The 25,388-nt window shown below is 44.5% G+C and overlaps 1 protein-coding gene across 6 annotated transcripts in view; it reads left to right on the top strand.

Moving 5' to 3' along the window:
• The window catches only part of TEAD1 (TEA domain transcription factor 1), a 342,634-nt gene that overhangs the window by 235,381 nt on the left and 81,865 nt on the right, over window positions 1-25,388 (top strand). The window contains exons 5-7 of one of the 6 annotated variants that reach the window (XM_030200966.1): window positions 6,112-6,174; window positions 6,264-6,326; window positions 23,899-23,910. In XM_030200966.1, coding sequence (XP_030056826.1) covers window positions 6,112-6,174; window positions 6,264-6,326; window positions 23,899-23,910 — 138 coding nt within the window. The remainder of the gene's footprint in view (window positions 1-6,111; window positions 6,175-6,263; window positions 6,327-23,898; window positions 23,911-25,388) is intronic. The other 5 variants (XM_030200968.1, XM_030200969.1, XM_030200967.1 and 2 more) reach the window with 5 other exon arrangements.

Genomic DNA, 25,388 nt, shown 5'->3' with positions numbered 1-25,388 from the left:
ATAGTTGATCATTTTTATTGATGACATATAAACATACATGTTTCTTTAGGTCAAACAAACAAATCTTCCATTATCCACATCTTTCGAAAAAAATATCAAGGAATACCAATGTCATCAAACTTTTAAAATTTTCACCCCTCCTCTCTTATGTTAACTTTCAGATGAACCACTCTGCTATGTGATAGCATCTCTGTTCCACTTGCTTGTCAATGAAATGTCAAACTGCCCTCCCGCCTCCCCTTACCTTCTTACAAAACAACATATTGGGAAAAAGTTAAGTATTGTCACTGAGCATTGTATAGCCCCGCAGAATCACATCATATAACAGAATATAAACTATTCAACATACGTATCATTATCCAACATCCTAATATTCCTCCCCTTTTATTACCCATCCTCTCCCCAGCATCCCTTCCCTCCATATTCACATATCCCTATTGGGTAAGCAATCCTTCCCACTATATCTACATTAGTAAACCTCCATTCCCCCCCCCCCCCCAAATCCCTTCCTCCACCCCCCCTCCTGAAATCCTATCACGCTAATCTGTGTATCAACCGCCCAGATGGAAGGAGCCTGTACTCTTATAGCTCCTCTCCCAAGGCGGCTGTATAAAACTCCCCCCCCCCCCCAATCCCTTCCTCCATCCCCCCTCCTGACATCCTATCACGCTAATCTATGTATCAACCGCCCAGATGGAAGGAGCCTGTACTCTTATAGCTCCTCTCACAAGGCGGCTGTATAAAATTACCCTATCTCCTCACTCTCCCTCCTTTTACCCCCCATTCCAGAGCAAAGGTCCTTCAATAGGTTCTCTATATCTTACAGTGTCATGGAATTCAGAATCATACTACGTGCTCGTCCTGACAAAGATTGTATATAAGGTTCCCAAATGCCCCAAAACTATTTCTTCCGATTAGCAGTGCGACAAGCATCTCGAGCTTCCATCAGCACTAGAGTATGAAAGGTATTCCTCCAGTGCCAATAGGAGGGTGGTATACTCTCAGGCTTATTTTCGAAAGAGGAGGGCACCCATCTTTTGACACAAATCGCAAGATAAGCCTCCTTCTCCCAGGGTCGCCCAAATCGGCATAATCGAAAGCTGATTTTGGGCGTCCTCAACTGCTTTCCGTCACGGGGAGGACCAAAGATCACGGGGGCGTATCGGAAGCATAGCGAAGGCGGGACTGGGGCATGGTTAACACATGGGCACCCCCGGCCGATAATGGAAAAAAGAATGGCGTCCCTGACAAGCCCTTGGGCGACTTTACTTGGTCCATTTTTTTCTTGCGACCAAGTTTCAAAAAGGTGCCCTAACTGACTAGATGACCACCGGAGGGAATCGGGGATGACCTCCCCTTACTCTCCCAGTGGTCACTAACCCCCTCCCACCCTAAAAGAAACTTTAAAAATATTTTTGCCAGCCTCTATGCCAGCCTCAAATGTCATACCCAACTCCCTGACAGCATTATGCAGGTCCCAGGAGCAGTTTTAGTGGGTGCAGTGGACTTCAGACAGGCAGACCCAGTCCCACCCCCCACCTGTTACACTTGTGGTGGTAAATGTGAGCCCTTCAAAACCCACCAGAAACCCACTGTACCCACATGTAGGTGCCCCCCTTCACCCGTAACGGCTATGGTAATGTTGTAGAGTTGTGGGGGGGGGGGGGGGGGGGGGGGGCTCAGCACCCAAGGTAAGGGAGCTATGCACTTGGGAGCTTTTTCTGAAGTCCACTGCAGTGCCCCCTAGGGGCACTGTTGCTGATGGTGATTGCACACCTTGTTTCCCAAGGTAAGGGTCTTGCAGCATACTGCGCCAGCAAACACGGGTGCTATCCTGCGCTAGTCTGGTGCTAATGGTCTCTAGCACCCATATTTACTTTTTAGCATTAGGGTCTCAGAGGCAGATGCTCAAAACTCCGGTGCTGTACTGAACAGCGCCAGAGAAATACCGCCGTGCAGAAGAATAACTCCCTAATGCTCAACATTAATGAGATGCAGATATAGGCACGCTCATAGATAGCATTGAGCATTAAGGAGTTCAGCAGGAGGACAGTGTCTTCTGCGTGCACTGAAGAGTTGTGTATTAAGCACAGCTCTTCAGCGCATGCCCGGAATGCCAGAGGGGAGAAGGGAAGGAGGAGGAAGAGGTGCCGACAGCAGCACTTCATAAAAAACTTCAATGGGTTCCATGTCAGACTCTCTCTTCTGTTGCCAGCTGCTCTACTCTTGTCCCCGGTATGCTCTGTCTTTCTCCCCCCTTCACTTTATCCATTCCCCTGTCTTCCTTTCTTCCTCCATCCCTCCAGCATCTGCTCCTACCTGTACTCCTGCTTTCCAGCATGAACTCCTTGTTGAAACCAAACCAGAATCAAACAAACTGCAATCACACGTTTAAAGTGTGGCTGTAATTTGGTGTTCACTGGATTATTTTTGGAGGGGGGGTTGCCTTTTGCTGCCTTCCTTATTGCTGACCGAACTCCAAGCTGGCATAGGATTTTCAGTGGCAAGAGCGCTCTTGTGTGGCATACTGTCCTCTGAGCATTGGGGAGGAATAGGGAATCAGCTCATCAGCATTCATTTGCATGTTCATTGCACTAGGAGCCGGTCAGCTCGTTGAGTCACATGCAGTGGCGATCCTTGGTTGGCTGCCACCTGGGGCGGATTGCCGCTATGCACTCCCCCACCCCACCTGCTGCAGCACAACCCCCCCCCCCCCCCCCCGGGGTGCATTCTTACCTGCTGGGAGCAGCTGCATGTGCTCTGCCCTCGATATGTCACTGGTCACACGCTTGTTGGCTGTCAGCATTCTGCGTTAGCAAATATGAGTGCTAGTCCGATGCTAATAGCCTCTAGCACCCACGTTTGCTTGTAAGCATCGGAATCTTCGTGACTGATTTGTACACAAATGTTCTTCATTGCTCTTAAAACCCTTCAGGTATTATCTTTACAATTTTCTGTTAAGTTCCTGAAGAGCTCCAAAATTGTGTCCATATCAATGACTGTAGATTTCACCAATCCCTATGGTAAACCAGAGGGCTCTGTGATAACTCCAGTGACTTCAGGGAGAGGATACTTTGTCTGTTGTGATCAATTCAGGGGATTTAATATTAGTTTTAAATTGGACTCCAGAAGCTGCAGAATAGGTACAAATCAAATGAACAAATGCATGAGCTCTTATGTTAAGGATTTTCTTCCATGTTATGTCTGTAGGAAGTTGCTTAGTGCATGGGGCCTTTAGTTCTCTTTACATTTAGAAGTGAAATCAGGTTGATTATTGGTGCAGAAGAACCTGTGCTTCCTGACACCTGAATGAATTCTTTCTACATTAGTTTATGATTAAAAAAAAAATGGTCGGGGCATACAATGGAATTTATATTGGTCATACCAACCTTTTGTTAATGGCATATTTTCTATGCCCTCAGTCAATAGCAGAAAGTCAAATGAAGGGTCCCCAGACCAGAGGAAATCATCCCTACATGGCAGGGTCTGTTTTGATGGAATTTATGCCCCTGCTCATAGCATTGACAGGTGTTCAAAAGGTGGCAAAGAACTCTACAGAACCTGAAACATGAGGTCTGTCCCAGTGCTGATGTCCAGCCACAGTAGATTCCATAGGTCACAGCTTCCCCAAACTGTGGGTTGTAACCCCAAATGGGGTCATGAAATTCTCGTTTGGGGTTGTGACCTTGGTGGGTTCTTCATAGGAGGTCATTGTCCTTTGGTACCAGGAGTTGTGCACTTTCTGCAGAAAGATTGATTGGGTGCTGTTATGCATTCTGTCACTAAGGGGCCCCTTTACTAAGCCGGCGCTAACTCATGCTTAACACAGGAAAAGAAGGCTTACTGCAAAATGTGTTAAAACATTTTGCAGTAATTTGCCTGTTAGCGTGTACTAATTGTGTGCTATTTAATTTAAAAATTGGGGAGGGGTGTGTTATGGGTGGGGAATGAGTATGGGAGTGTTATCCAGCTACAAACGTTCTGCTTAGTGTGCAGTAAGTGGATACGGTGGACTTAATGCGTCAACACATTAAAATTCAGAAAATTATTGAAGACCGTTCTGTTCAAAAAGGCTTGTCCTTCAGACTCTACATAATTTCAAATAACTTTTAGTCTAACAATGATTCAAGGACACTAATTTCTTTATTATCGTTTACATATTATTGTTTTAAATGTTGTTAACTATTTTACTTTTAAACTGTATAATTGTATTTCATGCACTGTAGCCTTTTCTACAGATATGTGTAAGCCACATTGAGCCTGCAATTGGTGGGAGAATGTGGGATATAAATGTATTAAATAAATAAAATAAAAACTAAAACACTTGGGGGGGGGGGGGGGTCTTTTACAAAGGCATGTTAGCATTTTTAGCGCACGCTAAACGCTAGAGACACCGATAGGAATATATGGGCATATCTAGCATTTAGTGCATGCATATTTAGTACACATGCTAAAAAAAACTAGCGTGCCTTTGTAAAAGGACCCCTTAAGGCCTCCTACATAGGAGGCGGTAAGTGCTCCCATGTTATTTGTTTTGCCAGTCCCACATATTAATAGAATAAAATAGCGTGGGACCTGCAATAAAGCAAATAGAAAAATCCTTAATATACTGCTGCAGTAAATCTGTGTTAGTGCATGGGAAAGTACAGCATTAGCACACGTTAAGCCCAGATTTTGCCATGGCTCCTAAATAAGCAACTTATATTTTCTGGTTTTTGCTTTTTTGGGGGGGGGGGGGGGGGGGGGTGGTTAATTTCAGCTTATTCTGTGATAATTTGTGTTTTTCCTGTGGGAAGTATACGAATTGGTATACTTTACTGTTGGGCTGCTTCACTGATGTGCTACCACATTGAGGCAGTGGCGTAGCAAGGGGGGGCGGGAGGGGGGGTCCGCCCCGGGTGTCAGCGCAGGGGGGGTGCTCCCTGCCAGCTCCCCCCCTCGGCGAATCTACACCCCCCCCCCCCCCCGACTAGCTCCCGCACCCTACCTTTAAAAAGAATATCGGGAGGCGAGGCGCCCTGCCCTGCATGTAAAAGAAATGTGGACCGTCGGGTCTTCCCTCGCTCTGTCCCGCCCTCCGCTGACGCAACTTCCTATTTCCGCAAGGGCGGGACAGACAGCGAGAGAAGGCCCGCGGTCCACATTTCTTTTACGTGCAGGGCAGGGCGCCTCGCCTCCCGAAATTCTTTTTAAAGGTAGGGTGCGGGAGCTGGTCGGGGGGAGGGGGGGTGCAACTGCATTGAGGGGGCCTTTTACAAAGCCGCACTAGCATCTTTAGCTCGCAGTAAAAATCAGCTGGCAGTAAATGTTGAGATGCTCGTTACGCTCCTATGGGTGTCTCAGCATTTACCGCCAGCTGATTTTTACCGCAATCTAAAAATGCTAATGTGGCTTTGTGAAAGGCCCCCGAGCCCCTTCACTAACCTTTGTGTTAGTAGTGTACATTAGTAAATCAGCCTATTATTACTATATTGTTTTTTTAATGGCAGAATATGAGATGGATAGCATTTTTCAACTGATCTGTTAAAGGTACATTATTAAATGTTAATCTTTTTTTTTGTCTAAATTAAATCTGAACAGTGACAGTTGCCATCCGTTTTACTTTTATTTCTCCTTCATGCACAATTAAAACTTCATTGTTCACACCAGCACTTTCTGGTTTTTTTTTAATTCTATTTTTACTTCGAGTGCGAACACACACACAATTGACCCTCAAAACTGAGGGGTGTAGTTATCAACGTGGGCTTAATACAAACTTATCTATCTAATAAATATTTAAAATATTTAAGGTGTGTCATCTTACTACTAACTCGTGTTATAGCATGGAGTCTATTTTATGCAATGAGACCTAGTTGATAATAACCCAGGTTAACAGTAAAATAACCCATCTTAACAGTAGCCCACATTGATCACTTCCCCCCTGAGTCATGATGGTAAAAGCTTAGTGCCTGGCTGTGAGTGTTATAGTCCCTAACAGTATTGCTTACATTAACAGCAACATAAATACAAATAATTTCCCAGTAATTAAAAAAAAATAAAAGATTAAAAAAAAAAATTTGATTTCCCTTTTTTGTTTTTGTTTTGTTTGTTTTATAAATCTGAACACTGTAGGTGTCTAGTCACATACAGGTCTTAGCAAGAAAGAAAGTTCGTGAAATTCAAGCCGCCATTAAGGTAGGTTTGGTTTGCCCAGTTGTAGGGGGCTTTTCATCTCCATGGTTACAGGCTTCTCCTTTGTTTTCCTCCCTTCCCTTACCCTGCAGGTGTCTAGTCACATTCAGGTTCTTGCCAGAAGGAAATCTCGCGATTTTCATTCCAAGCTGAAGGTATGCGCTTTTCTGCTTTTGGGCTCTTGGTTGCTATGCATTGCACTTCCTGTTTTCCATGGTGATCTGTGAATGCCTTGCGCTGTGATTCTTGTAACCTAGCACTCCTCATGCATGTGACAGCTGTTTACATTTCCAAGTACCTAATATCCCCTCTGTGCTAGCATGCACACTAAATTAACATCCAGCAAATCCAGATTTAGTCAGGTTTCATAAGTACTCAGCATTCAATTAGAAAAATTATTTTTTTTAAAACTCTTACCATTGCAACCCATTGGATGTAACCATTTCATGTCAGAATGCTATTCGTTTTCCATGAAAATGTTTTTGTCTTGGTGCATGAGCGTTCTGTCATTTTAAACCTGGCATGCATTATTTTCCGATTCTGAAACATTTTAACTTGTGCTTTTGGAAATGCTTTCATGAGACTGAGTTACTGAAACACCACAAACTTAAAAGTTCCATAAACTTTTTATTTAATCAATATATTAGTTTCTGTCCAAACAAATGAAATCTTTATATTAACCTATTCATTTCTATGGAAACTCTAGATAAGACAATAATTTAATAAAAACAATTTGATACCTTTTTAATGTTTTTATTTCCAAGTTATTGGTTTTTAGAAAATTTATTTTATCCACATGTATGTTATTTCATAAGGCTATTTCTAAATGTGTAGTTGGAGGTTGGAATGGATTAGGAGACAGAGAGATAGCCCCTAGCCCCTGCTTTTCCCTCAATTCATCTAATTAGAAATCAACTTCTGAAACGTTTGCATACGTATGCCTGTTTTTCTTCTCGCCATTTATCTGAAAATACATCCAGATTTATTTTTTGAATAATAATAGACAGAGTTAGCTAATATGCACTACTGTGCGAATGTGTGTTTTAGAGGGGGAAGTTATCAACATTGGCTACTGTTAAACTGGATTATTTTACCACAAGTCATGGCTAGTTTAGCACAGGTCCCATTTTTCAGTGAGACCTTGGGCCCTGTTCACCCATATGTTCCTATGGGTGCCTTTAGCATTTAGTGCATGCTAATTATTAGCGCATGCTAAAAACGCTAGTGTTCCTTTAGCATGGCTTAGTAAACAGTGCCCTTAGTTACTAATAACTGGGGTTAACAGTAAAATAACACATCTTAAAGGTAGCCCATGTTGATAACTTCCCCCCTTTAATTAAAGAAAAAAGAAATGTCTGTAGAAATCAAAATCATTGTTATATATAATAAAAGTGAGCCAAGTATAAAGCAACCAAGCCATTGTGACCTCACTGATGAAGTTGGCTCTCAGGCATTGGTGGAATGAGGCATTACGGCATCACAATATCAGCTCTGGTTACCAGAGACCGGAACTCTTCACACTAAACAGGGAAGTCATTAACGTGGGCTACTGTTATTTTACCACTAACTCGTGCTATTTTAGCATAGGTCCCATTTTCTACAGTGAGTCCTAGTTACTAATAACTGGGGTTCACAGTAATAGCACACCTTAACAGTAAGCCCACTTTGATAATTTTCCTCCTAAAGTTCAGGTCCCATTTTATGCAGTGGAACCTAGGTGTTAACAGCATTATCTCATGCTAACACGATAGTTCATGTTAGTAATGTTAGCTACAAATGGTTTAAGGGTAATTTAGCAGTGAAAATTGTAGAAATGTCCCACAATTTTATAATTGTATCTTTGTAAATAACAGCTAGTCAGTATAGCAGACCCCCACCCTTCACCTCCCTTCAAGCATCTTGTTCTAATTATGCAGTGGGCAGCATGTTGGCAAATCTTTATGGCTGTTGGTGGCTGGCTTCTTAGCTGCACTGGCTGAGCAATTTGGTGAAAAACAACTAAGAATACTTAAACACACTGCTTCATTAACCGAGAGTGTAATAGACAAATATAATAGTTTAATGAATTTTAAAGTAATTTTAAAAGAAAATTAAGTTAAAAAAATATATATATAATAAACACATGCAGAAAAAATCTGTAGGTGTTGTGTGTGTATATTCATGTATAATGTGATGAAATTATGAAACAGTTGAAATTTGGAAAATAAAAGTGTTTCTTGATTCTTTGCATTCTTTGTACCTTGTCTGCTCTATGTATGGTACGTTGCAAAGACAGAGTGGACTGTTCAAGGTAGTTCGTTTAAAAATTCTTGTTCCTGGATTCTTCATAAGCTATGGTACATTTTACAGGATTCGTGTAAAGTTAATCCAAAGATGATGATGTGGTATATGAGTTTTTGAGATCTTGTGGAAGTTTTCTTTGTATGACCTAAGATCTCAGAAGCTCCCTTGCAGGATTTTCTTTGAATTATTGGATAGGTACAGTAAAAGGTATAATAGCTTTTGAGGAATCTAGTTTTCTCCAGGACTAATATAGTTTTTAGAATATTTTATTTTTCGGCTTCAGACCCTTCTAGTGAAACTTACATTTTATGAGGGTAGAAGAAGCTTTGCTGTATTTCGAAGGGCAATATTTTACTAGGTTATTGCACCCTTATACCAAATTGTATTCATATATTAAAAAGAAAATGAGCCTATCACAGTACACATTTGTATGGTTTCCAGATTTACGGAATAAAAAAAAATAATGTATTTAAAATATTTTTAAAGTGCCAGAGGACCACACATGTGCTTGGTGTTTTGAAATCTTTCATGCCTACATTCCACATAATGTATGTTATTAGTAGACAATATTGTTGACATTTTTAGAAATGTGAAAGATAGCTCTGTATGCCTACAATGGATGCGGATAAAAGCCTTGGGGAAAATTCTCTTTGATGTGAAATACAATAAAATGGATTAATTGCTACTCATTAGGCAGCAAGTTGGGATAGCTATGAATGCGCATTCTTTTCTCAACATTGGCTATTGCCTGGCTGACACAACCAGCTTTTGTATTTGCTGCAGGCTTCCTTAATAACAAGAAAATTGGAGATCAGGGCTAGAAAATTTCAAGTGCTCTTTTCTTTTATTTGGAACAATTTAATATTTTCGTTATCTTGGAACTTCAGTTCTTGCAACACTTGAATCAGTGCATAAGAATAACTTCAGATATTACATACCTTATTCAAATTTAAGACCTATTTTCTAGCCATTAAATTTCTGTTTCAGCTGATCATGTTTTCCCCATAGCGCTTACAATAAAATGTCTGACTAAATGACCCATTTCTGTAAGTAATTTGCCTCTCTTTATTCAGCTTCATATGTGCTATGTGGAAGTTTATAGATAACTTTGTAAAGCCAGAGTTTTTTCACAAATAATATTCAAGTTTGGCGTGAACAGTATTTTGTCATTTTTAAAAAATGGTAAAAAAGTTTTGAAAAGACCAGAATTTCAGATGAACAACTCCTCATACGTATCATTGTACTTTTGTATATTGCTGCTGTTCTTTTATTTTTGTAATCTGTCCTGAACTGGCCGGTTGTGCGGAATGTAAATACACTAATTAAATTAAATTGATATCTTATTCCCAATGAACAGTATCTTAACACATCAAATTCTCATCACCGAAAGGTGAAGATTATAAATTTTAGGAAGTTTTGCCTAACCAAAATGTCTGTGAAATTAAATTTAAACCCTGTTTCATCTTCAGCTATTGTGCTAGTTTGTAGGAGATCCACATGAAGAGCCCTGTGTACTATTGTACTAAAAATGTTGCCCACTGTTTTCTGTCTCCTTTAGATGACTTCAAGCTAGGAATGGCCTGTTGCTCCATTTTCTCTCAGCAATTAAAGTACGTTATAAAAGGTTTTTTTTTACCAGTTCTTTTTTTGTATCGGGCTGCAAAACTTTGGAACTCCTTGCCCTTAGAAATAAGATTAGAACCTTCATACTTTGGATTTTAGAAACCAGGGGCAAACTGACCTTGTGGGCAACAGGGCAGTACCTGAGGGCCAAGAGGTTCTGCCTGGATGCCCGCCGCTCTCCCCACTCCCACCCAATGCCCCCCTGCCACAGCCACCACTGCTTCTGTTTCAGCAGTGGCGGCAAAAACAGAGAAGATTGTGGCTGCTGGTCCCGCCTTCCTTTGACATAATTTCCTGTTCCGGAGCAGAGCTGGTCAGCTGCGAGTGGGAACAGTGTGGCCTCGCAATCTTTTTCACTGCTTTTGCTGCCACTGCTGAAACAGCAGCTGCAGCAGTGGAGGCCACGGCAAGGGGTATTGGGTGGGAGTGGGGGAGAGCCTGGTGTGCCAGTGGGGGTGGAGAGAGGGTTGGGTATTGGGGGGGGGGGGGGCTTAAAAAAAGACAGACACTGGATGGAGGGGGAAGGCGTACAGATGCTGGATGGGGAATGGAGGGGGAGGGGGAACAGATGCCAGATGGAAGGGAGGAGACAAGATGGGACAGATGTTGGATGGAGGGGGGAGGTGGACAGATGCTGGATGGAGGGGGGGACAGACATCAGATCAAAATCAGGAGAGAAGTGGCAGGTGTTAGATGTCAGGAGAAGAGGAGGATCAGAGGCTGGAGAAGGGGTAGAGAGGGGTGGCAGACAATGGATATAGGGAGAAGAGGAGAGCCAGAAATTGGATGTAGGGACAAGAGGAAGGCCAGATGCTAGATAAGAGGGAGAGAGGGGACAGATGTCAGATGGAAAGAGGGAGAGGAGGGATAGACACTGAATGAGGGGGGGAGAGGGAATAGATGCCGGATGAAAAGAGGAGAGAGGATGGAGATGTTGGATGGATGTGAGGAGAGAGAAGGGTCAGATGCTGGATGGAAAGGGAGAGAGGGGGCAGACGCTGGATGGAAAGGGAGAGAGACAGAGAGGGGCAGATGCTGGATGGAAAAGGGGGGGGGGGAGGGAGAGGGGCAGACACTGATGAGAGTTAAGAAGAGATCAAGGAAAGAGGAAACAAGAGACTGGGTCCAACACAATTAGAAAAAGTAAACGGCCAGACAACAAAGTTAGGAAAAAATGAATTTTCTTTTTAGTTTAGGATACAGTAGTGTGTGGTAGCTGTGTTAATAAATACAGAAAATAGAAATAAGGTAATATCATTATTGGACTAATTTTAATACATTTTTGACTAATGTTTGTAGACCAAACCCTCCTTTCTCATGTCAGAACAGAATACGTTAACACAAGTATATTGTCCTGACCTGAGAAAAGAGTTTTTGACTAATTGAAAAATGTATTTAGTCTAATAAAATGGTATCATATTTTCCTTTTTTTGTTTTATTTGTATTTGTTAATCTATAGTATAGTGATTGAAATATGTCAGTTTTTGAAATTTGCATCTGCTGTTGAGACCCATGAGATTACCACAGGAAGTCTTGGCAGGCAGGGAATAGTGGCAGTGCAGCGGGCAGGAAAGAACATGCTCACCCTCGCAGAGGCCAGTAGACCACCATGACCCATCAGGTAGGACCGGGATGGTGGGGGCATCAGCTGCGGCAGTAGGTGGGGCGTTGGACAGCGGCCGGGTGGGGGGCCCAGACCACTCTCAGTGCCCGGAGGCCCCAGACAACTCAGTCTGCCCCTGTCAGAAATTGTTAAAGACTTTTCTATTTAGGAAGTTTGAAGGCATGATTTTTCATTTTTCTTTAACCAGTCAATATACTGTTTCTTCAGGGATGGATTTTCCCTCAAATGCTGAAAGGTCCCTTGTATTCTTTTGTATATAGCACACACTAATTTTCAACTGGGAATACCATGCAGATGAACTCAATAGAAACATGGCCGCTAGGAAATGAAATAACATACATGGGGGTCCTTTTACTAACCTGTGGTAAACGGGGGCCTGCGCTAGCATAAGCGTGTGTTTTTGATGCATGCTGAAGCCCCCTTTTACCGCAGCGGGTAAAAAGGCTGTCCATTTTTGGGAAAAAGAAATGGCCGTGCAGTAAGTGAAACACTGTGTGGCCATTTTGTAGGGAGCTCTTACCCCATCCATTGAACTGGTGGTAAGGGCTCCCACGCTAACCTGGCGGTAACCGGACAGCATGCAGCGCTGCCCAATTACTGCCAGTTAAGTTCTGGCGCTACAAATAGATGGCGTGTTTTTGTAGTGCTGGATATGGCACGCTAGGGGTGGGAACTACCGCCGGGCTTCTGCGGTAGCCCAGCGGTAGTTCCGGATTGGCATGCGGTAAGTCTGCGGTGGGCTTACTGTCTCTTAGTGAAAGGGCCCCATAGTTTTCTTATGCAAAATTATCTTTCTGAGGCAGATTGGCACATATTTTGTAACTATAAAATATAGTAAAACTTCCACAAAGCAGCTTATTATCACGGTAATTCTTATAATCTAAAAACAGTTTTGCAAGGATAAAACTACACCCAGATGTACTATTTGTGAAGCCCAAAAATGTTGTAAACCCCACTTTGTACACTAAGAGGCCTTTTTACTAAGCCATGATAAAAAGTGGCCTTCGCTAACTTTGGCGTGCACTGGCCACTTTTTACCGCAGTGGGAAAAAGGCCTTTTTAAAAATGGGGTATTAAATGGATTAGCACACAGCTGTTTACTGCCTGAGCCCTTACTGCCACCTAATAGGTGGTAAGGGCTTATGCGCTAACTCCGCGGTAATCGGGCAGCACGTGGTAATGTGCCCATGCTGCCTATTACCGCCAGGAATGCTCCCCGTAGTAACAGAAAACTTATTTTCTACCATGGGAAACTGCACATGCCAACTTTGGAACTACCACCGGGCTCCTATGCTACCCCGGTTGTAGGGCTTATTTGGCATGCGGTAGCCCTATCGCATCTTTGTAAAAGGGCCCATAAAATGACAGCTCTATAACTGGCTGCCTCTATTTAGGTGCCCCAAGGACCCGCGGTAGCAGCCCTATTCTATGATGGCACCTCAATGTCCGGATGCTGATATAGAATGCTGGCGTAACCTGGTATCCATGCTCCCACAGTTATACCAGTCATAGACCTGGCAGAAGTGTGGGTGCATAAATGCGGCACAGACACATGTAGCTTACAGTATTTCTATAATTTGAGCATAACTGGAAGCCTTGCCCATACTGTGCCCATGCGTATGCCCCCTTGATTTACATGCTATGTAGATAGGCACACAATTAGAGAATAATGCTTAGGCACCCTGCTGGCACTTTCATAGGTGTTTACTTACATGCATTAACCCACAGATTCTATATAGGTTCTCCAAAATTGGACGTAGAGCCCACGTGTACGCATAGGGGGGCCCTTTTACTAAGCAACAGTAAGACCACCCCGGGCTTACTGCGTGCCAATCTGGAGCTAGTGCTGGCCCAACATGGGTGCCGGCAGCAGTTCCACCCCCAGCGCACGGCATTTCTGGTGCTAGCAGAAATATTTAAAAAAATATTTCCACAGGGGGTAACCCGGTGGTAATCAGGTAGCGCCGCAGCTACCCGGTTACTGACTGGTTAGCATGGGAGCCAGTACCGCCACCCCAGTGGGTGGTGGTAAGTGCTCCCCCCCCCCCCCCCCCACACACACAAACGTGTCTATTTGGTAAGAGCAATTTTACCGCAGGGCCAAGTCTTTTTTTTCTGTCTTTATACCCGCTGCGGTAAAAATGGCCTCAATGCACTGCAAAAACAGCCCCTGCCGCTAGCACACAGCTCTTTTTACTACAGCTTAGCAAAAGGGCCCCAGAGTAATTAGTCAGTTGGATGCTATCAACCAATTGAGCGAATTGGCACTAATTTGGATTTGCAATCACATCTCCGTACATGACTTTCTATAAGGCTGTGTGCCAAAAGGGCTAGATTCTATATATGTCACATGAAAATTACGCATGTAAAAAAGTACTCTTAGGTATATTCTCTAAAGTATGCCTAAATTTTATAGAATAGGTTTAAATTTCTACATGGTATATAGAATTACGCTGAGCGTCTCTCCATGCAACCAATTTTAGTTACAGCCATTTACACCATGTTGTACTTGGTGTAAATCCTGATGCTTAAATTAGACGCAGAGGGGGAGATTCTGTATATGGTGTTTAAAAAATCCATGCTGAAATCAGTGCCGACTAAGTATATTATATAATCGGCACCTACGCTTAGTTGATACCTCAGTGCTTAAAACTACGTGTATCTATTTACACCAATGAAAATGTAGTGTAAATCCCAGCATGTAGATTTACTTGCACTGGGCCATATTCTATAAATACGAGTGTAAATTTCAGAATGACCACAAAATGCCCATTTCCCCACCCATAACCATGCCCCTTTTTGCCTGCACGTTAGAAGTTTGGTGCACTTCATTACAGAATTCGCTTAGCGAGTTGGGTGTGTAAATTCTAATTAGTGCCAATTAGTGCTAATTCTCCGAGGACAAGCAGGCTGCTTGTTCTCACTGATGGGTGACATCGTCGGCAGCCCCAGAACCGGAATTCTCCCTAGCAACAAAGAGTTTGCTAGCCTCGTGCTCCCGTGTGCACCGCGCATGCGCGATCGTCTTCTCGCCCAAACGCGAGTGTGCTCCTCAGTCTTGTTTTTTCCGCGGCTTGGGACGCTGCTGTTCTCTGCCCCAGAGACCCCTCGCTGTGGCTCTTCAGACACCCGTGAGTTTTTTTGCCGATTTTCGGCCCCTTTTCGCGAACTTCTTCTTTAAAAAAAAAAGAGAGTTTAGTTTCTCCTTTATTTTTCTAGAGTTCCCGTAAGTTTTCTTTCTTTTTCTTCAGCGGCCATTTTGGGCCGCCCGTGCGGGACCCACTTTTTTCTCCGTCTTTGGTGTCCTTTTTTTCCGATACCATCGTGTTCGACCTCGCCGGCGTGATTTTTCCGCCCATGTCTGCGAAGCCTACCAGTGGCTTTAAAAAGTGCACGTCGTGCAACCGGACAATCTCGCTCACTGATAGACACGTTTCATGTCTTTAGTGTTTGGGAGCTGGTCATCGTCCCAACGCCTGTACTTTGTGCCTCCAATTGAAAAAGAGGACTCAGGCGGCAAGATTGGCTCAGTGGAACATTTTGTTTGGAGCCAGTTCCAGTCCTTCGGTATCGAGGTCATTGCCGGTATCGATGTCGGTACCGGAGACTGCATCGACGTCCGGAGTGCAGGTAAGGGCTGTCCACAGGTCCCATGCTGGTGGCAGTTAGCCATCGAGCGGGTCTCCACCAGAGTCGGCAGGGTTGCGGTTAAGCCGCAGAATTGGGCTGCTTTTTGGAAACTGCTGCGGGGAATTTTCGAATCGCATGGGTTGCGGGGATTTGGGCGGGTTTTCGAGTGGGCGCGGTGCGGGATTGGGTGGGTTTTCGCGGCCGCCGATTGTCCGGTTTTCCCGCTGCCGGGACTTCTATTGGTCCAATTTGGTCCAATAGAAGCTTTTCTGGGGCTTCTATTGGTCCAATTTGGTCCAATAGAAGCCTTTCAGGGGCGGGGTTGACGTCAGGGGTGATGTTGGGGGCGGGGTTAGTGACGTGGGAGGCGGGGTTCAGTGACTCGGGGGCGGGGGTTGGCTGCGGGCGGGTTTACGGCTGGTTTTGGGCTGGGAAAATTTTTCTCAGCTGGCAACCTTGGTCTCCACCTGTCTCGAGGACTCCTGTTCTACAGGCCCCCTGGGATCGACCTTCTTCGGACCTGGCCCTAAGCGGCGTGTGGATTCCACGTCTTCCTCTTCGATACCGGAGGGTACCGTTGGTGTGCTTCGGGTGAAGGCTAAGAAGCATCGCCATCGGTCACCTTCCCGCCATGGTACCGAGAGCTCCAGGACGCCAAGGAATTCGGCACCTGAAAAGCGCCAATGCCGGGAGGATCGCTCGCCCTCCTTTCAGGAGTTGTCGGTGCGCTCTACCCAGGACAGCCCGGTACCGACTCCGAGCCCCAGACAGGTTCTGTCATCGTCGCCTGTACCGGCTCCTTTGCCTTTCTCTACAGCTACTCTGAATGAGAGCCTCCGGGCCATACTGCCAGAGATTCTGGGAGAGCTGTTGCGACCATCTCCGGTACCTTCGATGCTTGCGCCGTTGGTACTGTCTGTTCCGGTACCGCAGGTGCTTCTGCCGTCGGTACCGTTGAGGGAGGCAGCGGTTGGATCATCGCCCATGGTGAGGTCTCCGTCCCCGGTACCACTTGCGGTACCGGTATCGGCCACCACCCAGGTTGACTCCCCGCCGACATAGCTGGAGGAAGCTTCGTCGCCTGCAGCTCGGGGGTCTTCCTCTCAACACCGCCACGAAGGACATCGTTCCTCGGCGTCGAGACGGGCCCGGCTTCGGACCGAGGCTCAGCAACTCGTGTCCAATACCGATGGAAGAGGACTCGTGGGAAGCAGAGGCGGACACCAGGTATTTCTCGGATGAGGAGTCCTGTGGTCTGCCTTCCGATCCTACTCCCTCACCTGAGAGGAAGCTTTCTCCCCCGGAGAGTCTTTCCTTCTCTTCATTTGTCCGGGAAATGTCTACGGCCATTCCCTTCCCTGTGGAGACGGTGGATGAGCCCAGGGCTGAGATGTTCGAGGTCCTGGACTATCCATCTCCACCTAAGGAATCCACCACAGTTCCTCTTCATAATGTCCTTAGACAGACATTGTTGACAGACTGGGTGAAGCCATTAACTACTCCCCACATTCCCAAGAAAATTGAGTCCCAGTACCGAATCCACAGGGACCCAGAGTTAATGAAGATCCAATTGCCTCATGACTCTGGGGTGGTGGATTTGGCCCTTAAGAAGGCCAAGAGTTCTAGGGATTACTCCTTGGCGCCCCCTGGGTGTGAGTCTAGAACTATGGATTATTTTGGGCGGAAGGCCTACCATTCTGCTATGTCCAAAATTCAGTCTTACCAGCTCTACACGAGCATTCACATGCGGAATAATGTGCGGCAGTTGGCGGACTTGGTGGACAAGCTCCCTTCTGAGCAAGCCAAGCCATTTCAGGAGGTGGTCAGGCAGCTGAAGGCGTGTCGTAAATTCCTGTCCAGGGGTGCTTACGATACTTTTGATGTTGCATCCAGGGCCGCTGCTCAGGGTATAGTGATACGCAGGCTTTCATGGCTGCGTGCCACTGACCTAGACAGTAGAGTCCAGAAGCGAGTGGCAGATGCGTCTTGCCGGGGGGGATAATATTTTTGGCGAGAAGGTCGAACAGGTGGTAGAACACCTCCACCAGCGGGATACCGTTTTCGACAAGCTCTCCCACCGGACTCCTTCAGCATCTACCTCAACTGGTAGACGATTTTTGGGGGGAAGGAGGAATGCTTCCTACGCTTTTAATAAGCGCAGGTACAATCCACCTTCCCAACAGCCGGCTCAGGCTAAACCCCAGTGCGCTCGTTCTTGTCAACAGCGTGTGCCTCAGCAGGCCCCTGCAGCTCCCCAGCAAAAGCAAGGGACGGGCTTTTGACTGGCTCCAGTTGAGCATAGCCGACATCAAAGTGTCCGTGCCGGACGATCTGCCGGTCGGAGGGAGGTTAAAATTTTTTCACCAAAGGTGGCCTCTCATAACCTCCGATCAGTGGGTTCTGCAAATAGTCCGGCTAGGATGCGCCCTCAATTTCATCTCAAAACCTCCAAATTGCCCACCGGGAGCGCAGTCCTTCAGCTTCCAACATAAGCAGGTACTTGCAGAGGAACTCTCCGCCCTTCTCAGCGCCAATGCAGTCGAGCCCGTGCCACCGGGGCAAGAAGGGCTGGGATTCTATTCCAGGTACTTCCTTGTGGAAAAGAAAACAGGGGGATGCGTCCCATCCTAGACCTAAGGGCCCTGAACAAATACCTGGTCCGAGAAAAGTTCAAGATGCTTTCCCTGGGCACCCTTCTTCCCATGATTCAGGAAAATGATTGGCTATGCTCTCTGGACTTAAAGGATGCTTATACTCACATTCCGATACTGCCAGCTCACAGACAGTATCTTCGATTCCGTCTGGGAACACGGCATTTTCAGTACTGTGTGCTACCCTTTGGTCTCGCCTCTGCGCCCAGAGTATTCACAAAATGCCTGGCTGTCATAGCGGTGGCTCTACGCAGACTGGGAGTGCACGTGTTCCCCTATCTCGACGATTGGCTGGTGAAGAACACCTCAGAAGCAGGAGCCCTACAGTCAATGCGGATGACTATTCAACTCCTGCAGCTACTAGGGTTTGTGATAAATTATCCAAAGTCCCACCTTCTTCCAGTACAGAAACTAGAATTCATAGGAGCTCTGCTGGACTCTCAGACAGCTTGTGCCTACCTTCCCGAGATGAGAGCCGACAATCTCCTGGCTCTCGTCTCTCAGGTGCGGACGTCTCAGCAGATCACGGCTCGGCAGATGTTGAGATTGCTCGGCCACATGGCCTCCACAGTTCATGTGACTCCCATGGCCCGTCTTCACATGAGATCAGCTCAATGGACCCTAGCTTCCCAGTGGTACCAAGCTGCCGGGAATCTAGAGAACGTCATCCACCTGTCCACGAGTTTTCTCGAATCCCTACATTGGTGGACAATTCGATCCAATTTGACCCTGGGACGTCCTTTTCAAATTCCTCAGCCGCAAAAAGTGCTGACTACGGATGCGTCTCTCCTGGGGTGGGGAGCTCATGTCGATGGACTTCACACCCAAGGATATTGGTCCCTCCAGGAAAGACTATTTCATATCAATCTTCTGGAGTTACGAGCGGTCTGGAGCGCTCTAAAGGCTTTCAGGGATCGGCTGTCCTATCAAATATCTAAATTCAGACAGACAACTAGGTTGCCGTGTATTACCGCCTTCTGTGTCAGGAAGCCATCAGAATGTGGCTTTGGGCTCGCCGGAATGGCATGTTTCTTCAAGCCACGTATCTGGCAGGCGTAAACAACAGTCTGGCCGACAGGTTGAGCAGGATAATGCAACCTCACGAGTGGTCTTTCAACTCGAGAGTAGTACGCAAGATCTTCCAAGCGTGGGGCACCCCCTTGGTAGATCTTTTTGCCATTCAGACCAATCACAAGGTCCCTCAATTCTGTCCCAGGCTTCAGGCCCACGGCAGACTAGCGTCGGATGCCTTCCTCCTTCATTGGGGGGAGGGCCTCCTGTATGCGTATCCTCCCATACCTTTGGTGGGGAAGACTTTACTGAAACTCAAGCAAGATTGCGGAACCATGATTTTGATTGCGCCTTTCTGGCCCCGTCAGATTTGGTTCCCTCTTCTTCTGGAGCTGTCCTCCGAAGAACCGTGGAGATTGGAGTGTTTTCCAACCCACATCACTCAGAACGAGGGGGTGCTTCTGCATCCCAACCTCCAGTCCTTGGCCCTCACGGCCTGGATGTTGAGAGCATAGACTTTGCCTCCTTAGGTCTTTCAGAGGGTGTCTCCCGAATCTTACTTGCTTCCAGAAAAGATTCCACTAAAAAGAGTTACTTCTTTTTATGGAGGAGGTTTACCATTTGGTGTGACAGCAAGGCCCTAGATCCTCATTCTTGTCCTACACAGACCTTGCTTGAGTACCTTCTACACTTGTCTGAGTCTGGTCTCAAGACCAACTCTGTAAGGGTTCATCTTAGTGCTATTAGTGCATACCATTACCGTGTGGAAGGTAAGCCGATCTCGGGACAACCTTTAGTTGTTCGCTTCATGAGAGGTTTGCTTTTGTCAAAGCCCTCCATCAAACCTCCTACAGTGTCATGGGATCTCAATGTTGTTCTCACACAGCTGATGAAACCTCCTTTTGAGCCACTAGATTCCTGCCATCTGAAGTACTTGACCTGGAAGGTCATTTTTTTGGTGGTAGTTAGTTCAGCTCGCAGAGTCAGTGAGCTTCAAGCCTTGGGAGCTCATGCTCCTTATACCAAGTTTCATCATAACAAAGTAGTCCTCCGCACTCAATATTGGAGCTATAGGCAGTCAAATTGAAGAAAGCGAGAAGCCGATTGAAATACAGTTGATTGACCCGCGGACCCTGAGGAAGAAGGCGAAACTTGGGCTGAGTCGGGCCGTGGATTGGGTTCAGATGACTGTGTTCCAGTTAAACTGCTTAGAATTTTTCCAGCAGTGAGCTAAGTAACCATTAATTTGAGATTTCTCTAAAATCGGAGAATAGAAGTGGGTTACTTAAATAGGGGTTTTTCAGCCAGTGATGATCGGGCGGTGCTCCCTTACGTTGTTTTACAACACAAGGAGCTTACGCTGGGATTGAGGCTTTTCCCCTATAAATTAAACATATATTTGACGCTATTTATTTCTATGTAGGAGTCTATATTTATATGATTGTCGATGGAATTCCATCTGAACCAGTCAATTGTCTTGCCAACATTTTTTTCCCTTCCTCATACCCACCCTGCTGAACGTCAACTGCACACATTGGACTGCAAGAGAGCATTGGCCTTCTATCTGGAGCGGACACAGCCCCACAGACAGTCCGCCCAAATGTTTGTTTCTTTTGATCCCAACAAGAGGGGAGTGGCTGAAGGGAAACTCACCATATCCAATTGGATAGCAGATTGCATTTCCTTCACTTATGCCCAGGCTGGGATGACTCTTGAGGGTCCTGTCACGGCTCATAATGTTCGAGCCATGGCTGCGTCAGTGGCCCACTTGAAGTCAGCCACTATTGAGGAGATTTGCAAAGCTGCGACGTGGTCATTTGTCCACGCATTCACATCTCATTACTGCCTATAGCAGGATATCGGACGCGACATCAGTTTGGGCAGTCAGTGCTGCAGAATCTGTTTGGGGTTTAGAATCCAACTCCTCCCCCCTAGGCCCTTTTTTATTCTGTTCCAGGCTGCACTCTCAGTTAGTTGAATAAGTTAGGTCAATCTCAGTTAACCAATGTTTGTTGTTTTGAGTGAGCCTGGGGGCTAGGGATACTCCATCAGTGAGAACAAGCAGCCTGCTTGTCCTCGGAGAAAGCGAAAGCTACATACCTGTAGAAGGTATTCTCCGAGGACAGCAGGCTGATTGTTCTCACAATCCCGCCCACTTCCCCTTAGGAGTTGTGTCTTCCCTTTCTTTGCTTTTTACTGGAATGAGGAGCACGCTCGCGTTCGGGTGGGAAGATGGTCACGCATGCGCGGTGCGCACGGGAGCGCGAGGCTAGAAAACTCTTTGTTGCTAGGAAGAATTCTGGTTCTGGGGCTGCCGACGACGTCACCCATCAGTGAGAACAATCAGCCTGCTGTCCTCGGAGAATGCCTTCTACAGGTATGTAGCTTTCGCTTTATTGCTTGTTAAGTGCTGTTGTCAACGCTCAGCTTAGCTTGTTAAGTTACACGCATTGTTATAGAATCCGCTTGGATTTCAGCATGGATCTCTAGGTGCGCTATTCATAATCTAGGGGAGAGTGGATGTATTCTGTGCATAGATTTTAGAAACGCCCATGCCCCACCCATGGCCATGCCCCCTTTTCAACTATGCAACTTAGAATTTATGCACACCATGTTAACAGAATGCGCTTAGCGAGTTCTGCGCTTAAATCTTAATGCCAATTAGTGCTGGTAATTGCCTGTTAGCGTTCAATTGACGGAGCTGATTAGCTCGTTAACCAATTAAATTACATGCATTGTTATAGAATACGCTTTGATTTCCATGCGGAAATTAAGGCGCAGTATATATAGAATCTGGCAGAAAATGTCTCATGTGCAATCCATGGGCAGGTCAAAGGCACTCCAAATATTTATGCGCAGTGTTATAGAATTCCAGGGTTACGCACCCAACTTGCGCGCCAGGATTTGCACCAGATTTCAGCTGGCATAAGCCCTGACGCCCAAAGTTGGGCATGGAAATCCACTCGACGCTTCTTCTAGTGGAGAGAAGTAGGGTTCTATCTAGTTCATTGCTAGATGTTAAAAACATTCCTCCTTAACTATGTAAGAAATGTGTGTATTGTAAACATGCAATTTGTGCTGATCAAATCTGGGTAAATAATATCAACAGATAATTTTATTTAAAAGTTAAAACAGATTGTAACACACAGAATGTAGAGTATGGTATACGTTGTCCTTGCCAATTATGGTATATAGGTGAAACTACACGCAAGATTAAAATGCGTATAGCACAGCATTTGAGCAATTAGATTACAAAAGTGTGATACTCCTCTAGTTAATCACTGGCTGCAATATCAGCATTCAATTCAAGAGCTGCAATTTGTAGTACTTGTCCATATCCAGAAAGGGAGAGGTTGTACTGAGAAACAATTGATACGCAAAGAGCAGCGATTAATATATAATTGGAATACCGTTGAACCCAATGGGCTCAACAAAGAAGTTGATTGGCCGTTGTTATTGTCGGTATAAAAGGAAGTCAGGCTGAATGACAACTTATACGATGCAGGACATGACGTTAACACACCGGAAGCTGGTGCTTACTGTGGTGTGCCTAACGACAATGTGAGGTCGCTTAAGGTAATGAATCATTATTGGGACTATGTTTTATGTGTTGTATGAATGAGTAGTTGTGTAATTGCATATATTGTTCACTGTATAAGGTCTCCTGATGAAGTGATAAAGAAACATGGCCAGTGTTGGGACCAAAGAAAGATTGAATATTCGTTTGTTGGAATGTGTGAAAACATTATCCAGATGATGCCCGACATCAAGAGTGTTGAATAAAGTGGTGATATTTTTCAGCTGTTGGACACATCACTGCTGAATGCAGTGTGTTTGGAACACATCAAGTTACACTTGAAGTTACAAGACTTTTTTTGCTGTTCCTACATACACGTTGGTTGGTGTGTATAATCATTGCAGCTGTGATTGGAACTTTTCTTAGGGGAAAGTGAGAACGTTGGACATCATTTGTAGTGATTAGAAAGATCTGTGTTGATTGTTTTAAAAAGAATTGTGTAGGAATAAATATGATATGTACCATATAGACTGTACAATGAATGTATATGTTACTAAATAGATTGGCAAAATGTTTAGAATGTATTAGTCAAGTGATATGGAGAATTAATGTTTATAGGACTAATTATTGCAGGTTTACCCCATACGTTTGTATATTGAATGTGAATGAGACATTTGCATACAGTAAAGGCAGTATGCATGCAAATCTGTTATGTACGTTCATTAAGGCAGTGTTTTAGTGCTTTCCTGAAGGCACACTTACCCAGTCAGGTTTTTTGGATTACCACAATAAATATGCATATGAGAGATTTGCATATAATAGCTATGCATTCCTCTAAGAGAGGGTTGGGTTGCATGGCTCTTATGCTTATACATGAGAAAAATTTGTATGAAAATTTTCTATGCATGCAAATGCATATTTGTTAGGAATATCCTGAAACCTGAACTATTTGAATACCAGTGTTTTAGTCTGTTACCTTGGAATTCACATTTAATACATATAAATTAGAGATGTTGGGCTCTATGAATAAGCAAATATATTACTCCTTTTTTTTTTTTTTCCAGACATTATTCACATGTCGAAATTCCATCTGTGCACTGACAAACCTATATATAGACTTGTTTTAATATTGAATATGCAGTCTGTCCGTAATAAAAAAAAAACCCAAACTAAATAAACTAAATTAAAAAAAATCAGGAAACCATACAACTCTTTTTCCCGAACCCTCCTCCCTCCCATAGCAGTCTCTGAGAAAACGTAGGAACGTGTTTGTGTTGTATAGTAATTGGCAAATTGTTCTTCATTTGTCATTCATGATCTAGTGATTTTTGACTTAGATTTGCTCTTGTGCACAAACACGTTAATAAATTGTTTATTATTGTATCCAGGTAACAAACATGGTAAGTATTTTCACTTAAGCCTGCTATTTTATGTATTAGCTATGCTTGGCAAATTGTTCAGCAAGCTTTTATTGTGTTTCTGCATTTGCCATTAAGCGGCAGTATAAATGGAAGTGCTTATTTCTAGGACTGTATATTTAAATACCTTCTCTGAGATTTAAAAAGCCATAAGTAAGAGCATGTATACCTTGCCAGCATGCTTGCCAACATGCTAGAGTTGATAAACTTGCTGATAACTGCTTCTGTTTCTTCACCATGCACACCTCTTACTAGAAATTAATATTTTGCTACTCTCATGCCATACAGTAAAAAGGGAGAATCTGGATTTTTCACTTAATTTCAACATTTTTTCCTACAGATGCTTCTGTCTAATAAAAATATTTTAATATAAATTAAGATTAACACGCTGAAGCAAATAGATCAAAACATTTTGCAGATATTGTAACAAGAACAACTAACCACACCTATCCCCCGAACTACCAGTCCTTACCCCACCCACCCTCTCCACCCATTGCCAGAGTTCAAAAACAAAAGTAGTTTCCAATGGGGTTATTAACAAAAAGTGTCACTGTAGGGTTATTTAGACTCCTTCTTTGTGCCACTGGACTGGAGTAAGGGAGGCCCAAAAGGGTTCCCATGTATTTTGCAGAGAAGTAAAGTCTCCTGCATCTTGTTTTTCTACAGTTAAGAGAGAAATCATAGGGGAGCACCATTGCATTAATTGACATCCAATTTAGCAGAATACTTTTGTGGACCAATAAAGCTGCCCTCTGCAGAAATCCTCTCTCCCCCCCCCCCCCCCCCCCCCCCCCCCCCCCCCCCCCCCCCCCCCCGTGGCATTGGAGAAGATACAACAAAGCAATCAAGAAGTAGTCTTGGAGTACTCCAACACGGAGCATAATTTTCCATTATTTCATAACATGGGCAACTTAATAAAGTCCAAAAAGATAAAACAGGTGGACAGAGCCAAAACATATGACTCAAGGTCACTGAAGGCTGTTTACATGATGGGCATACTAAATTTCAAATTTTATTTGCAAAAGTCTAAGATAGCTTCATTATAAACAAAACATTAAAAAAAATTTAGTAAAGGGGTATAAGAACATTGCTCATTTTCCTCTATTTTTTTCCATTAACAGACTTTATACATTCATAGCATCTAATGTATAGCTAAAAGCAATGTAGTAAATCAAGATGTATGGGGCTTTCTTTCAAATTTTTGCAATATAAAGTCTCATAATAAAGAAAGATGAGTATTTATAAAGGATAAACATATAAAAGAAAACAAGTCCAGCATTCACCTATAGTCCACTTTTTAAGATAGAGGGGGCAAAAGAGAAAAGAAACACCTCTAACCACTCATAGCACATTGCTGTACCTAATGAGTGCTGAGTGGTTTAGATTCCCTGAAATCTGGCCACATGATTATATTAAGGTTAATTGTGTAATGGTCAGGAAAACGTTTTTCCCCCATTCTT

The sequence above is a fragment of the Microcaecilia unicolor genome, chromosome 4 (genome assembly GCF_901765095.1).
Source record: "Microcaecilia unicolor chromosome 4, aMicUni1.1, whole genome shotgun sequence".
NCBI classification, from domain to species: Eukaryota; Metazoa; Chordata; class Amphibia; order Gymnophiona; family Siphonopidae; genus Microcaecilia; species Microcaecilia unicolor.
This window is presented reverse-complemented; position numbering and strand designations above follow the sequence as displayed.